The 17,223-nt window shown below is 41.2% G+C and overlaps 1 protein-coding gene and 1 long non-coding RNA gene across 4 annotated transcripts in view; one reads left to right on the forward strand and one right to left on the reverse strand.

Annotated features, from left to right (window-relative positions):
* Window positions 1-394: 394 nt before the first annotated feature.
* LOC129602998 (uncharacterized) lies at window positions 395-4,502 on the reverse strand. The gene is made up of 3 exons (XR_008692519.1): window positions 4,336-4,502; window positions 3,235-3,391; window positions 395-703 (listed from the first exon to the last, which is right to left on the reverse strand). It is a non-coding gene; the product is annotated as an uncharacterized LOC129602998 (long non-coding RNA).
* A 135-nt stretch (window positions 4,503-4,637) lies between these two features.
* LOC114870356 (inositol polyphosphate-5-phosphatase A-like) overlaps window positions 4,638-17,223 on the forward strand; it is a 91,195-nt gene continuing 78,609 nt past the window's right edge. The window contains exons 1-2 of one of the 3 annotated variants that reach the window (XM_055502235.1): window positions 4,639-4,851; window positions 4,994-5,111. In XM_055502235.1, the coding sequence (XP_055358210.1) occupies window positions 5,034-5,111 (78 nt within the window). In that variant the 5' untranslated portion in view covers window positions 4,639-4,851; window positions 4,994-5,033. Of the gene's footprint in view, window positions 5,112-17,223 lie in introns of all 3 variants that reach the window. The other 2 variants (XR_008692518.1, XM_029174845.3) reach the window with 2 other exon arrangements.

Consider the following 17,223-nt stretch of genomic DNA (forward strand, 5'->3'; position numbering starts at 1 on the left):
AGATTAAGAACTGTTCCATAAAACTAGGTCACTCGTATGAAAAAAAATTTAAAATCTTATCGTGAATTACTTTTGCAGCACAAAACTAAATCAACATTGATCTGAAACAAACAAAATACACATAAACATGATAGCGGCAACAAAATATCACTCAAGGAAAAGAAGTGATTTGACAAAACTGGAAAACTAAGGCCGTCTCATGACTAAAGTACTTCTCTACTAAGGTCACATGGCATCAGCTGGGTGAATAAGCTCCATTGATCGTGTAAAAAGAAACATGTGTGAACGTACTGTAAGTAAGAAAAAAACGGGCTAATGATAATTCTGAATCTGATTCTGAATAATGCTGGACACAAGCATTTCTCAGTAAGCTGCAGTAAGCTTGAACAAATAGGGAGGTGTAAGAACTTTATTCAAACAAGACCAACAGACTTTAAGCAAACATTTCATTTTGATAATAAGACGAATGGCAGGGGGACGGAAATGACGACTCAGAAATAATAATTTATCTGTCTTTACAGGACAACTTTCCACACAGGCCACGCTTCCAATAACAGAACAGTTTTCTCATGGTGCTAACAAAGGAAGCTCTCTTGGGATACATACATCAGGTCCACATGGCTGATTCCTGGGTGCAGCAGTGGCTAAAGCTCCGCGTTGGGCGGGTCGTCATACTCCAGTACATGGCTCAACTCGCTCTCTCCTACGGAGACATGAGAAAGTCTGATTATTTCCAGGTTTGTCTATTTTTAGACACGTGAAATGAAGCAGTGGAGAGATCAGGGTCAAAGGGCACATACTTGCTCGCAGTCAGGAATTCCAACATAATATTTTTTTCCATTACCCAGAACAGAGTGGAGAAGGAGGAGTTTTAGGCCTGTGCATGTGACATGTTTATCAGCACACACACACACACACACACACACACACACACACACACACACACACACACACACACACACACACACACAGAACCCCCCCCCCCCACCGTCCCCCTGTGGGATATCCTGCCCAAAGCTAATGGTGTAGTATTACTGACTCTCATGGAACACATTACCTGAGTGGTTATCTGTGTGCACAGACCTCCAAACATATTTGTCCTGTTATTTTTAGGGCCATTTCCACTTGTTCCCTGCTTTTCCTATTAAGCAGCTTGAGTAGTAGGAAAAAGGCGTCTTAGGCACACGGTCTCTCTGAGCATGATGACAGCTGGCTCCAAAGAAGAGCTGGCTTCCAGCTGAAATCGTTACATTATTACATAAGTAATAATAAAGTAAGAAAGTAAGTAAAGTTTATTTTCACAGTGAGTCCCAGTTAAGCTAGTTTTTCCAAATAAAAAGAAACAACTAGACTTGCGTACTTTGACGTAGACCTGCTGTGGATGTCATTGCTTTTTGTCTTCGCCATAGGAATGACGATGCTTTAGCTACAGGCCAGCTGATTTCTTCTAGGCTGCGCTGCAGTTCATGAGAAAGCAAGTCTGTATGACTCATACATGTGGAATCCATTGTCACAGTCTTTCTACTGAGGAATGACAATGACAATGGGCTTCATGAGCGATGACTCCTTGGACTGAACCTGTGCGTTTCCTACTATGACATGCCGGCTGCTTTGTGTGTTCTATGACTGAGGTGTTGACACGCACTATCTATACTAACCTATAGTTTTGTTTTCAGTTTGAAGGCAAACTGTCTAACAGCTCAGCCTGTTCAAAGCGTGTCCTGTGAGTGTATGCCACTAAATTATGCTTTTGGATATTAGCAAATATTATCAAATAATGGTGTTGTTAGTTTGTTCTTCCGTTAGTTTCTGTTAGTTTGAGTTCGTAGTATCACTGAGCTCAACACGCGACACTTTGGTTTGAGGTTCTTAAAGTCAGGTTTATAAAAAGCATAATTTAGTTAGTGCGGACTCTTAACTTCCCTTTTGTCAGACAAAGCTGAACTCATTAACTGTCTGACAGATGTCTGCCTTATATACATATTTATTTATTTTTGTTCTGTCTTTATCAAACTCATTCTGTGAATGGGAATGTATTTGTTGATGTAATAATAATAAGGGAGCTGAATATCTCCCAGTGCCTGAGGCAGTGGCTTTGCTTCATACTGAAGCTGTTGTCTGTCCCGTTTAGTTTCAGATTGTTAAATACACCACCACAGTTCACCACAGCTGTTTCGTGAATGTATTAAATAAAGCAATGCTCAGTCCCTAGAGGTAAACAACAGCTTTGTCAGACTAAATGTGGACACTCACCCAACCAGACATTATGTGCACAGGTAACTCAGCAGGTCATGCACAGCTGCTTCTGCACCATCTTCAAGAACCAAAAGACTGACGTGACCTTTAGTGTGCTGCTGCCTTCTGGTATTTCCCAAGACTTGGCCATGGATCATCTACAGATTTGCTTTGTCATACTAGCAGCTATTTATTCTTCCCCTCCTTGATCTCTTGTCTAACCTCTTGTCTACCTTTCCTGCCTCCTTTTACTGCCTATTAAGGACACTGCTAATGGTATTTTTAAGCTCTATTGGTCTTCCAGACCCTTCATGGGTAAAACTATTAGCTCTTAGTTATCCAAACCCAGCTGGACTTTATGAACGATGTACATGTTAACTTTATGGTAAACATTCACACTCCAACACAGTTCACACCCTTTACACAACTCCCATGTATTTATTATATTTTAGTAAACTCACGACTAAAATTCAGCAAAACCAATGTTATGAAGTTCGGATTGTTTTCATGGGCTGTTTTTGATTAAAATCCTGTAAATATACACAAGCTCTGGCACTGATTCCCTTCATTAGGAATATTATCATCACCTTTTGTTCACATCTTTTTGTAGCATATTATGTTCACACATACAGACACCATGTAAATAAACATACACCACTTGTTCATACAAACACACTTATCCATGCCAGACACAGCTGTGACTACTCTTGTTTCGCTGATAACCTCCCAGCTTTTCAGAGGCTGAGTAAACTATGACTATCACACACACACACACACACACACACACACACACACACACACACACACACACACACACACACACACACACACACACACACACACACACACACACACACACACACACACACACACACACACACACACAAATATAATATAATAGAACATAGAAAGTAATAGCTGTGTGGGCCAATTTTCTTTTGATCTCTCAGCTCTCTAACTGTAGTAAAAACAGTGGAACATATTATAATGTGGGCTCACACTTTGATTCTGTTGGCCCCATCCCTCCTCTTAGTGTGACAGCAGAACCCATGTCATGTCATATGACTTGCCTGGAGGTGACCTCGGAGTACCTTCAGCTGGAGAAGGCTATTTATGGTCCCAGACACAGCGAGAAGCATCAGGGAATCACATCATGCTGCGTGAAAGGCCAGTTGGTAATTAGAACCTGATGATGTGCGACTGATGCAGAAGAAGCATGCTGTGTTCCTGCCAGATGTACATCGTGGAAGCTGAGACGCCACAGAAAGTCAACTAATTCATTATTATGGGATCCTGTTGACTTCTGCTGTTATCAGACATACATCAGCCTCAAGATTCAGTTACTTGTTTTCACCAAATTCAGCCAAAGGCATTGTGTCAACAGGGGAGATATGCTAAATGAGAATGCTTAATGTCCAATGTGTTGTCAACAAAGGATGATTGCTTTAGAAAAATGCCTTACATACAGTATCTTCTCTGGAGAATTTTGCCATTCATGCTCACATGGGAATGAAAGGAAAAGTTGACTTACTGGTATTAATAGATTGGAAACTTCACTAAACAACCTTTACTTACATTTATACATTTATAACAATTATAACAATTACATTATAACAATTTTAGCAAGTAAAGAGTGAGATGCATGTTTTGATATTATGGGAATGTCGACTAAGACAGCTGTAAAGTTTGTAGTTATAATTAGTAGTGTCATTGAGGTGCATGTGTTCAATCATGGTTTTTGTTTATACACCTGGTCACGTGGATAAATGCACAGCCAGTTTTGGACAATACTAAGATGTTCAGTCATAAATTTGTATCCATCATAATATCATGTATTGACATGCTTGTGATGTAAATGCCTGCTATTTTTTTTTCTCATTCCACTTTCTACTCATCCCATCTGGTCAAGGCAGATGGCTTTTGCTGGATGTTTGTATGTCTACTATTATTACTATATTATTTATAATATAGCAAACTTAAATTCTTTCACTCAAACTTAAATTGCAATAAAATGTGAAATGACCATATATTGTACATGTTTGCAAATGAAATTAGGAATATTTTAACAAGTTACTTTATGCAGAAGTAACTGCAACATACCTGAACTCATTCCACTACTGTACCTGGTAGAAGGTAGAAATGGTAAGCTTAATTTCTTCTCTATCTCAAAAGAATAAAGTGTATAAGACGAATATACGAATATACATTCACAAATGATAAAAAGACAGCCTTTACTTGTACATCTCGTTCCGTTTGTGTCCGAAAATAGACCTAAGGGTCTAAAAGCTGCCGTGTTTACGGTGCGCTGGCCCTTTAAGACAGCCCCATGTTTCCATTGGCACAGTGACGTCAGAGCAGTAAAGGACTCCAGCCTATCCTCTCCAAACAGTGATAGCAATGGTCCTGGCAGACGGTCCTGTTGTGGGAGGGAGACTTTTACATTGCTGGGGGGGACACTCGTCTCTGAAATGAAACAGAGCCTTCGGTCACTCCCCGTGGATTAAAACGGAAACTTTGAACGATGGCTGTGGACATGAAAAAGTAGCGCGAGAAAGCAGCACGCGAGCCGCCGCCGCCGCCAACGGTCCCCGCACCGCGCAGCAACTCCTCGTAACGGTAGATTCGCCGCTGAAAAATATGCTCCAGCCGAGCCGCCTCAACCCCGGCTTCAGTCGCAGATTCGCAGTGTTTTAACCAGTTTCGCGAGACATTCGTCAGCTACTATTTGTTTGTTATTGTTTTTTTTTAACCCGTGAAGTCCACTGTACAAGTAGCCGACACACCTGCGAGAGACAATCATGGCAAGGAGGCAGACAGAGGCGGAGGGCGCGGGGATTCTGCTGGTCACAGCCAACGTTGGATCCCTCTTCGAGGATGTGAGTTTCTTAATTGATAAACGCTGTCTGTCAGCGCTTGAGCGCGCGCGCGTGTGCTTGTGTGTACGTGTGTGTGTGGGGGCACGGTCCACTCCATCTTGACGGTACGACGAATAACGTCTCTGCCGGTCACGACGCGTGCGTGTTGTCGACTCTCACCTGAGGTGTCCGCTGTAAACACGCGGGCCCGTCGTCACCATGGCGAGCTAGCGCTGCGTGGTGAAGGTGACGTGCTCCGCGCGCGCACTGACCCACTTTTCCTTCCAAGGGTTCTGCCTGTTGTCTGGCTGTGCCCACAAAATACTCCACGTTTCGTGGACCGTAGTGCTGCAGTGACCGGTCTCGTACCTTGACGTACCCAGGGGTGCACTAATTGCACTAAGTGCAACTAACTGATGTCAATCTGCATCTGCATCAGCGATCTAGTGTGAAGCGTACAGGAAGCACAAACTGCTTTAAAAGTTAGCTAACACCGGTGATGAGTTGCTGCTTTGGGACTAGTAAAGGTACTGTAGTCGTTGATTGCTGCATCCCTGTAGATGCTACTTGTTTACTATTTCCCCCCCTTATTCATGGAGTTTGTGTTATGAAGAAGAACGACGCCTGTTCAGGTTGTGCCTCATCAACGCTGTAGTTGCATCACTCACCGAGAACCAGCAGCATTCAGAGATTCACTCCACACAAGCCAGCTTATTTGCCTCGGAAACCAAAAGCATCGTGCTGGTGTTTGAATAGGTGTGTCAGGCCTCTTTAGGAGTGTCTGAGCAGGTTGTTGAATGATGGCTGCATGTTTTTTTAGTACGTGGAAGTCAGCTTTTCTCTGTGGCCTAAACAGATGTTACCAGATGTGTTTTGTAGGTTTGTGGATGCATGCGTTTATGCCTGGGATGGATTTTAGACTGTGTTCTCTTAGCATTGCTCCACTTCAGCCATATTCCTAAAATGTGTGTGTTTATACTGTTAAATAGCATTTTCAGCTACATTATAGGCAGAAACCTATTCTATGTAAACTGTATGTATATCTATTCCACACATATGTAAACGACATGCTTAGGTTTATTGCTGCCAAGTGTGGCACATCTAGCTGTTAAAGCACAAGTGTTTTTTTCTTTCATAAAGACATGAAAAATCACAATTGGTTGTGTCTTGAAGAGACAACAGTTATGTGGTTCGTTTATATTTGGGACTTCGGGGGATGATCACAGTGCCCAGAGTCAGATGACACATTTTTGCAGTAAACCAAGACAGCATCGCAAACAGCGCTATTATTTTTTTGTACTGACTGTATTCATTGTGCGAATTCTAAGTGTTACTATTAAATTCTTCCAAGTTCAGGCGCTGGGTGTCACATTCCGTGTTGTGTCAACAGAGTGTGTCCTTCTGTCTCCCTGCTGTCATCCTCATGAAGTACTGAACCAAAACGTGAGGGAAGAGCTCTCTCACTACAGTGAGTCTATAAATAGCTTCCTCTCACAAGCACCGTTTGGGTGTCTCCTGTGTTTTTTTTCTTTACCACATGCACATTTAAACATATGGGTGAGCTAATCATAATTTGACCTCAGTGCATCACAAAGGAATAACCTCATTTAAGCTATTAATGCTGTTTGCAGAATTTGTTTATATGTCTGCTATAGATAATGAAGTAGATTGTTTGAGTTACATTCAGTGGATGAGGAGGTAATTTTTGCTGCATTAGTTATTGTTTGAACATAAAGCCCAAAACAAACAATGGTTCATGTACACGAGTCGTTTTCCATTCTTTGTCCTTTGTGCAAACCTCTGTGAAACTAATTATGACAGCAAACACTGGCTCATCTTGTGCTTTACTTTCCTTTAACCTTTATTCAAGCGAGTCTCGTGGTCGTTTGTGTTTCCAAGGTAAAGCACACACCCTGCGGCGCGGTATTTGACAGGACTGTGCACTAAGTCCATTGATCAGTCCAAACACAGCGAACATCTGTTTTTAAGGCAAACCTGTGTAAACGGTGTATACAACGAGGGAACAGTGAACAAGTGAAGTGAATGTCAATATGTTGTTTTCCTTTTTAGTTCTGATCCAATGACCTTTTGTGAACTTATTTTTAATGCTTAGCTTTTGTTACATGTTGTGCTAAGCTTTGCTTTTGTAAACTATTATTTTAATGTAACTTGAGCTGTATTATACTGCTGTTGAGTGATATAGTGCAGCATGTTTACTCGCAAGCCTGGTTTCATAATCCCTCTCCATACTGAAGACAGTTAGGAGATGCTGCAGTATTCCCAGAGGCCCTTATGTAAAATGACTCTGTAATACCCACTTCAGCGCAGATGACGCTGATTAACAATTCTGTCTATCTGTAGACTGACACTATCATGGCTGCTAATGGCTTTTGCTGTGGAGAGAAGCGTGTGAATATTAACGACTTCTTGCTGACAGCATCAACATGAATACCAACAAATCTGATGATGGAGTCATTTAAGTTGACCTGTGGTTGAAAACTGATACCTGTGTGTGGGAATGTTCAAAATAATTGCAGCGCTCAGGTGTGTTTTTTCTTTTTGGTATTGGTTTGTTTAAATAGGTAGAAACCGCGCTGGCCGTATTGGATGTCGCCAAATACTTTTGGTTTGTTTTTTAATTGGTTTGTTTTGAAGGCATGTTCCTGGAGACTAACCGCAGGCTGATGTAGCAGTCAACCAGTTCCATGAAGCTTTGACACAGAACGATTGGACATGGAAAGTCACGCGTCATGAACATCTTAGACAAGCTTATGCAGATACAGTCTGTTCATCACGCTTCACTTAAGCCCTAGGAACTGGAATCTTGTAGCTCCCCAAACCTTCACCTAGGGGGTAAAGTCTTGGGTGCTTTCATACATTAATTTGTTTGCTATGATCCGAATCAGTTGATGAGTTTTTAAACTTTTTAGTAATTTCTTCTTCGGTTTCATTTACACACAGGAAAACCCAAGCGTACCAAACCACGTGACTTCAAACTAGGTTGACAACGTTCTCTCCACTCATTGGTCAGATGTGTCTGCCACAGTAAATATGTGAAGAAGGTCCTGTGTTGTGGACTACTGCACATTTCTGTGACGAGAGAGATAGTTTTACGATGGTGGGCAATCTACGTGGTCGGTCCTCTTGCTGCTGATTTTTTTTTTTGTTACCTTGCTTTCATTTACCACTTCAAGCAAATCCTACAGTTTGAGAATGTAGCACAGTTGCGGCTGGAGAACAGCATATTGATGCACTGGAGTCACAGAGGCGCATATCAAGGCAATACAGGAGGGGATCTTATTGAACTGTCATATATTAATCAGCTGAAGATATTGTGCAAGATTGCCTTTGGTGTTGGTTTAAATTGCATTCTCACCAGGAGGACCCCACTAGAGTTGGCTAGATAATGCGGGTCGAAACCACCTCATTTTGAGGGTCTAGGTGGGGTTGTTTGGGTGCGCACTCAATTGCGATTACCTTGTTAACACCAGAAAAAAACGAACTGCACCAAGAGGGAAAACGAGCTTGAGTTTGATTTAATCAAACTAACTCCTGTAGCTGTGAAAGCAACCCGTTATCTGTCATATTTACGAGTATTGTTTTTAATTAGTTTTGTTAAACCCAAGAGCAGTGGTGTGGTGTGGACTTGCATTATCAACAACAAAGCAAGTTGAGAAAGATATGTGTTTTTGTATATACAGTATATATGTGTGCATGCCCCCTGTCTTGTCTGCTAACAGTATTGACTTTGCATTGTTAGGTTGCATTAAACCAAATGGTTAAAACATTGCCAAGTTTTTTTAGGTATCTGTTATTGCTGAACAGTTGCACTAGTGTGCTCTCAGCTTTTAAAGCCTACGTGGATAGACTCCTCTTTTATTATCTTAATGATGGGTCCTAAGTGCTTGCAGCAGAGTAAAGATTGCACTCTGACTGTGGTTTTCATCCGATTACAGCCCTCTCCATTTTTAATTACAAACACCTCTTGTTGAACCCAAGAGGATATGTGAGTCAAATATATTTTTTATATTGCACTGTATTGTCCCATTACCCCCACCTCACCCACTGCAATATGTCTGCTTCTCCCTTTCCTCTCCACTGACAGCTCATTAGCACATCCCAGACCCCACTGAGCTGGCATATTTACACCACTAAAGATAGAACAGTGCGAGGGGAAAAATACCTGACTGAATGTGTCCTCTAACCTGGAAGGTGTGCCAGTGCTAATCTTAGGTTTTGGTCTGGTCAGGGACTGTTATCACAATGTGTTTGTGGGGTTGTGACTTTGTCAACTGACTTACTGAGCATCCGTTCTGCATAGACTCTGGATTCAGGGGCGAAGTAGTATTCTCAGGGTGTATTTATAATAGTGGATCAAATGTAGGATCATTAATGGATACGTGTAAAATGGTGGCAGCTGATGAAGTGGACATGTCTTTATTTACTTATTTTATCTTCCGCTCTTTGTGCCTCAGCCCAGGTTTTAAAAGGAGGAGCTCAGCAGCAGCAGCACGGGCTGTGACTAAATGCTTCAGCTGACAGCTTGATCTCTGTTTCTTCCTGTGCCAAAGTCGGCTCCAGTGTGTTGCTGCAGGAGTGGAAAAGTTTATGAAAGAAAGATCAGATGATCCTATTTTTGTGTTCTCACTGCTTTGCCTGGCGCTATCCTGTTATAACACAGAATTAGAATTTCAAAAGTAGGAGATCTTGGAAAGAGCTTGAAGGTGCCAATAGTTCAAAAAGTTATGAAAACGGAGAGGTTTAAATGCCTGACAAACGTGCATGACTTAGCAATATCTGATGGGAATATATTTATATTTAAGTATATTTATAGTAAACATACTTACCTGCTTTCTCTGTACCCACAAGAAATTGTTATCATTGAAGATGCTATGTAAACAATGACAGTGAATTGATGAATGAATGAAATGATTTTACCTTAAAACAACAAACATGAGCAATTCCTAATATAAGAATAAATCGTGGTGTGAAAGTTGCAGTCTGTCTCCGTCTGTCAAACAAAACCACACAATCAAATCATGTATCGTACATTTTCATATTGTGGTGTTTTCTTGGCTTATATAATAATTTGCATTGAAACTCGCAGATCAGATTTGGAAATCTGCGTTCTGCAAAAGAGAATGATGTTATTGAAGTGCACTGTAAAGGTTTGCAGAGACATGTCATATGATCCAATGACAGGCAAATACACAGACACAAACACAAGTTCTATCTGTTTCAGGTGGACCTAATTTATTATTATTATTATTATTTTTTTTTTATTATTAAAATAAATAAGGTATTTTTTCAGTTAACTATGTTGTCAAGATACTAAAATTGAACCAGTCTTGAAAAAAAAATTCTAACCTGTATCAAAATTAGGACTGCTTTTAGCAATCGACTGCTATTAGCATTAACAGTCTGAATGTGCTGAACTTTTCTGTTTGTGTCCTTGGCATCTGACACATGGTGAAACAGGCAGAATGCATGCCGTCTGTCTATATGTGTCCTCTCAGTGGATCGGGTTATTTGGTCATGATGACCTAGAACAGAGCAGAGGAGTCATTTTAGGCCCAAACCACCAGAGGTGCGGAGTTGATCATGGACACATGGATGCACAGAATTCCAGAAGAAATATGTTTGCCTCTCGCTGAAGCAGGCGGAAGACTTAATACTGGAGTCATTCAAAGATGTGACATATGGACTTTAAAGTAGGTTGAAGTCCTAGCTTTTGATATATTTGGGTGCACAGCAGCACAATGAATAGCTCAGCCCCGCTGGACACAGATAAGGTACTGGGATAAGGCTGGGAGTGCTTGGGCTCACTCCAAGAACCAAAATTATCCAGTATGGGAAAAACCAAAGAAGGATGAACCTCCGCCCGTCCCGCTGATTTGCTCAGTCATAAGATTCCCAAAAAAGACAAAACTGGAGCCTAATCAGAACTGGTTCACTGTTTCTCCATAGTTTTAAATTGGTTGGGGCTTGGAAGTTTCTTTTCTAAACAGATATATACTGTAGCAGTATAAACTACATATTTACTATTTGATCTTTGAAGTTTACCTCAAATTTTAGTTGTTAACCTATGTTAATGTGGTGTGAGTTCACTCTTGGAAACACAAAGTCAACAAACATGTTTAAATAGGCTAAATTTATGTTATTCTACCATTTTTTTTTTACATTTTAAATTTCATATACACAACACATTATTTGTGTAGCACAGTAAACAACAGATAACATTGCACCATGCTTCCTGTTTTTGTTGACAACCTGCAATAATAACTGTAATTTGCATTTCATTATTCCCCTTTACTTTACTAAACTTCTGATCAGTATGTTCTTTGATCAGTACTCTGTTGTGAGTGACTATGGTGTTTAATTGCACATTCATTGTATTCCAGCTCAGTTATCTGGTCCAGTCATTGAACATTTATTTTAAGACAGATTACATTTACAATCATTCAAATTTCTTCTATAACAAAATAAATGTCCAAATGTAAAACTTAAAAACAACTCATTACATATGTTGAGTACATAAAAGATTATGCGATTAACACAGACTTGTACAGTAACTATGCAACAGTGGAAAGGACGGCAGACAGGGTTTTAGGAATATGCACTATGCACTGGATTTCCCAACGTGTCCATGTCAAGACATGTCTGGCTGTTAAGTTATTCATGGTGTTTGAGACTGTGAGGCATGTATATAGGCAATACCTTAACACCTTGTTCAAGACATGCATTCCTTGATATTACCACAGGTTAGTGTTTGCATTATCTGTTTCCATGTATTAATTAGAGTTAAAAGTTAACTTCAGTCAGATCATAAAACATCTTTGTGTGTTTTTCCATCCAGGAAGGGAGTTGTGCATGTGAATAACAACCTTTTTCCTCTGTTCACCGTTTTGATGTGCTTGGAAAGTTTACAGCTGTACAGCTCACTTTATTTTATATCACCCCTGCTTGTTGAGGCAAACCATGCAGGTTTCGTTACAGGTCAGACGTCCTGTCTGAGCAAAGTCAAAGCTACGGCGTGTATTTCTTTTGCATATTTTTTTTAATGGTCATGAAACTGCTGGTATTTAAAGCTGGAATTCAGAGAACGGTGTATGTGCAGTATTTAGCCTCTTCTGGCTCACCTTGTAAACCAAGCTTGTCTGTTTGAAAGAACGCTCCTGGCAACGGCAGTCCATCCACTTCTGTTTTTGCCCATGATGTGTTGTGATGATTTCACTTTTAAACCTCTAACTTCGTCACACACTCGCGTGAACGCTGTGTTTTCTCACCTGAGCATCTGATCGGGCGGAGGAGGCCGCTGAATGTTTACAGAGGTGGCCGTACCTCCTTTATCTCCATTGAGGCCACGCTTAAATAAAAGAGCCACGACTTAAAGCTTGTCTGTGCTGTCACAGGAGCAAGAGCTTAAGACCGTCGGTCCTCCCTGATCTGCTCAGTGTTACAGCACGTGTCTTCTCACAGACAGCTGTGCGGTTTGTTCAACAAAAAATAAAAGGAATGCATAAAATTGTAGGTTGATCACAGATTGGATAGATATAAAGCATAGCTTCACAATGTGGATTTTCTTTATTAAAGTATCAACAGTGCTTCATTCTCACGTCAGGTATTTCCTGAAATGTGGTTTTAGCTTCAATTATGAAGTTTCTTCTTAGGGGTGTGACTCATTTGGGTGACATTTTTTAATACTCTCTTTACATTTTTGCATTTGTTGTGTTTGAACCCTAGGAAAACATTACTGTCCACTCCACCCCCACCCCCAGGGACCTCTCACTCAGCAGTTTCCTTCATCTTTTTCCCCTATACACTCAGCCACACATTCCCAGCTGAATAGTTGTTTATTTAACCCTAAGCCTTTGATGGAAAATGCTTATTGTCTGTGGGCCACGTAGGTGAAGAATTCCCAGTTATGGCCATTGTTTCTTTTTCCCACACTGGCCCCAGGCTGAGATCATACTAGCTGCTCTGGTCGAGTCATTAAGGCCTTGCATGCTTATGATTATACATTTCCCTTTGCCTCCCTCTTATTCAGGTTTCCTGTTGTGGAGTGATTGTTGTCATGCACCTGGATGGCATTGCTGAATGTTATTCTTCTATAAATATCAGGTTTCATTCATTCTTGGTTAAAAGCGTGAAGATGTTTGTATTACTTACCAGCAAAGGTAGAACCTCCTCACTCAGAATTTTGTCTGGTTTTATCTCACCAATTTGTAAAACCATAATGGAAAACATCTTTGTATGTGTGTCTGATGCCTTATTTTGACATTTAGGATAAGGTTTATATATGAGAAGGCCTAAATATTTGTTTTAGGGCTCTAGCTGGTTAGTTGCTGATGATATTCCCCCTCTTAGATGCAAAGAGTGGGCCAGCTGCAGGTTGGTGCTAAGTGCTATTGTCCTCGGCAAACTGCTGGAGTGTTAGCTAGGCGCCTGCTAATTACTGCATCATCAGTCCTCCCACCCTTAGCCCCAGTCCTGGAGAGAATGATAACTCTAACTGTAAATGTTATTTTGTCAAAATACTGAGCGCTCAAATTGGATTTTCCTTCATCTGCACACAATGTGTTTGGATTTAGGTGCTGTAACCACATTGACTCATGCGCAGCATTAAACCTACAATCGTCAGAGGCTTCTCGCTTCTGGTTCTAGAAAAAGCGTCTCAGTGGTACCAGCCACTAACTTACAACAGCAAATAATTGTCAAGGTTTATTTAACAGTGTTTGTTTTATAGTAGACTTTTGGGCATAGCAACGTGCGTTTCTATTCAAGCGCTAGTGTTGAGACAAATTCACAGCCTCCACCACTGGGACCTTTTGTCCAGCCATTTTATTACTCGCTTGATGTTCCTCAGGGGTGAACAGATGGGCGGCGGTGTGACCTCTCCCCGCTGATTTCCCCTTGTCATTTTTCTAGCTCTTGTGTGTGTTTGTTGTGTGTGTGGTCCCCTCGCTCTGCCTTATCACTTTTGGCCTTTCCGCAGGGTTATCGCTTGGCCTTCCACCACACTGACAGTGAAGTTTCCACTGCAGACAGCCCGAACAATACAGATCCTGCCTCATCTTCGTCTCCTCTGGCAGCTATATTTAGACCACTGCCACAAATATATGTTTATCTAGGACATTCTGTCTTTTCTGTAGGGTGTCAACAGACACAGGTCCTGGGAAACTGTTTGAGCCATTGAGTCTCACCCAAATTTCCTCTTTCAGTGACAACAATGACAACGCCTGGTATTTTGAGGACATGTTGGGATTTGACTTGTTTAAATAATGCAGCAGTGCTCTATGATGGCACATCCCTAGTTAATCTGTGTTAATTAACTGGCAACACTTGGTACACTGGCTTGGATTCAAACAGAAAGGTGGACAGTCAAGCACTGATTCAAGTGCTCATTGTAGGTGTGTGACGATGTGCGCACCATGCATAGCAACTCATTCATGCTATTGTAGACAGCTGTCAAAATCTTTGTGTACACAGAAATAGTATAAATGATAAATGCTAATGCTAATGAGCATCATTTTCTTTTTATCAGTATTTGCTTTGTCTGCCTAACAGACCTTGCTAAACTGTGCCAGTGAAGACACATTCCAGCTTTACTGCAGCACTGATGGCACAATACTAGTGTAATCCTGTACTCCTGCTGTTCAATGCTTGGTTGCTGTACATAAACGTGTCAGACACAACAGCACGGGGGGGGGGGGGTTTACAAGGCTTGGCTTGAATTAAAACGTGTTGGCTGAGTACAGCTCCGTGACGCACATCTTTATTGTTTCTATGTAGAAAGGCAATGACAAGTGTCTGCTAAGGACGTGAATCTATTTTACAGGTGGTGGTGTTCACCTTTCACCCCACTGGCTGCCTTCTTTTGCACTCATCAGTACTTGTGATAACAGTTATACGAAAGCTATAATGTTGAGATGTCTGAAATGTAGCCTACTGTAAAATGTAGCTGGGCAGGTTGTAAGCTGCATCACCAAGTCCTCCTCCAACAGGGCTACATGATTCATTCAGATTACATTTACAAGTTTGACAACTTTGAACAGAATGGTGTCAGTTTGAACGACTTTGAACATGTGCTACTGCGTGTCCCTCAGCTCTTTCAGTGGAAGTACTCGAATGGTTGAGTCAGGTAAAAACTACTGTTTGTTTGCATCTTCACTAATGTTCAGCCAGTGGCTGAGGTGCTTTCTGTGCCCTTTACGATAGCATGCACTCTGCACACAGTGAGAGGTGTCATATCTGGCTGGCTGCTCAGTGCTCACAGAGGAGATGTGTTTAAAGAGGCACTTAAGCATGTGCTGGACTGGTGCCTTTTTTCTCCGCTACTGTAGGTCAACATCGAGAATCAAACATCTGTTCTGGGAAGCCATGGAAACTTCTGAAATGACCATGGGTAAGATCATGGCACCAATTAACTTGTATGAAAGTAAGAGCTTCATAGCATGCGTCATCATTCCTCTGGATTCCATGGCAAAAGATCTTCAACAGATGATCTGTTAGGGCCTACACAGAGAGCACACTTGCCCCTTTTGTGTTCTTGTTGTTGACTTAAACTCACAGGCAAAGTAAGGATTTTGTTTTGCATTTTAGTGTTTTACAAATATATTGTGATGCTCACCACAGAAAATTTGGAATATAAATTATGGGCTGTTTTACGTGGATGGTCCAGTTTGTGCGACTGGGAACAGCTCACAACCTTCTTGAATCTAAAGAAAATTGGCAATGACTGTGTGTGTGTGTGTGTGTGTGTGTGTGTGTGTGTGTGTGTGTGTGTGTGTGTGTGTGTGTGTGTGTGTGTGTGTGTGTGTGTGTGTGTGTGTGTGTGTGTGGCTGTTTGTGTGGCTGTGTGTGTGTGTGTGTGTGTGTGTGTGTGTGTGTGTGTGTGTGGCTGAAGGCTGTTTGTGAGTTTGTATGAGTTTTGCATCTGGAACACAGAGATTACATAGGACTTTGTCTCTCAGTTCCTGTTTACATATCTCACATTGATGACCAGTCTACACTCCCCATCCTGTGGATGTGTGTTTGAGTGCATTAGCTCTGGGAATATCGCCCCGTTCGTCTAATTGTGTGCCTTTGTTCTGCTAGAGGGCTACCAAAGAGCGACAGGATTTCCCAGGAGATGTGATTAAATATATCGGGTGATGAATGTGATCGGCATGAATTTATTGGAAATGCTGGGGGTCGCATCTGTGAAGCTGATGGGGTGTTTGCAAGCGAGATGTAGGCGGACAGACAGCGGAGACGATGTTGCACAGAACTAATGCCTGAAAATAGTGAATCATCTTGATGATGGGAATAGACCTCAGGCAGCTCAGGATGCTGCAGTGTCCTTTCTATTTCAAGGTCAACGCTGTAGCATTCGGTCTCCCATTAATCTGTCTAATTTGATTGTGTATGAGGTTCTTTCAACTACAGAACAAATGAAGGTTAAAAATACAACATGTTCTATGGAATTTTAAAGTGAATGTTAAATAATTTAAGTAATTTCATATGGTTAACATACACCTGTTTCCTCAGACTGGCATCATCATAATATATTGAAATCATATATACATTGTTGGCAGGATATCATGAAATATTCTTGCTGCCTAGATGATAAACATTACAACCTGTGTGAGCTGTCAGTTTTTCCTACAGTATCACCAGGATATTCAGGTTGTTTTTTTCATAGCCATCTTCATAATGAAAATGAAACATATTGGATGAATCATATTTTTTGGGGTGATTTTCTGGATTTACCACACTTAGCACTGTATATGCCAAAGAACATTCTCCTAAAGCAACTATAATATTAATATATGAACTCAGTAATAGTATTTTCCTCAACGCCAGTGTTTTTTTTTTTCTCTTCATAAAGATCTTTTGCAACGCACACTTTTCCTCCTCCTGTCTATCAGTGACCTAGATGCCCGTCGGGCGAGTTTTCAAATTAGTTCACGTCTCACACACTTGTCCTGTGAGATGCAGGCTTGCCTCATCACTATCTCCACAGCTACTCTGTGATGCTAGTTCACAAGAAAGTTGCAAAAGTGGGTTGTGAAATTGTTCATCTTGTATCAAGTGTAAACTTGAATTGCTAAAAAGGAAATTAGCTTATTCTGCTGGTAGAGATAATTAGGGT

This window comes from Betta splendens, chromosome 15 (assembly GCF_900634795.4).
Source record: "Betta splendens chromosome 15, fBetSpl5.4, whole genome shotgun sequence".
Lineage (NCBI taxonomy): Eukaryota > Metazoa > Chordata > Actinopteri > Anabantiformes > Osphronemidae > Betta > Betta splendens.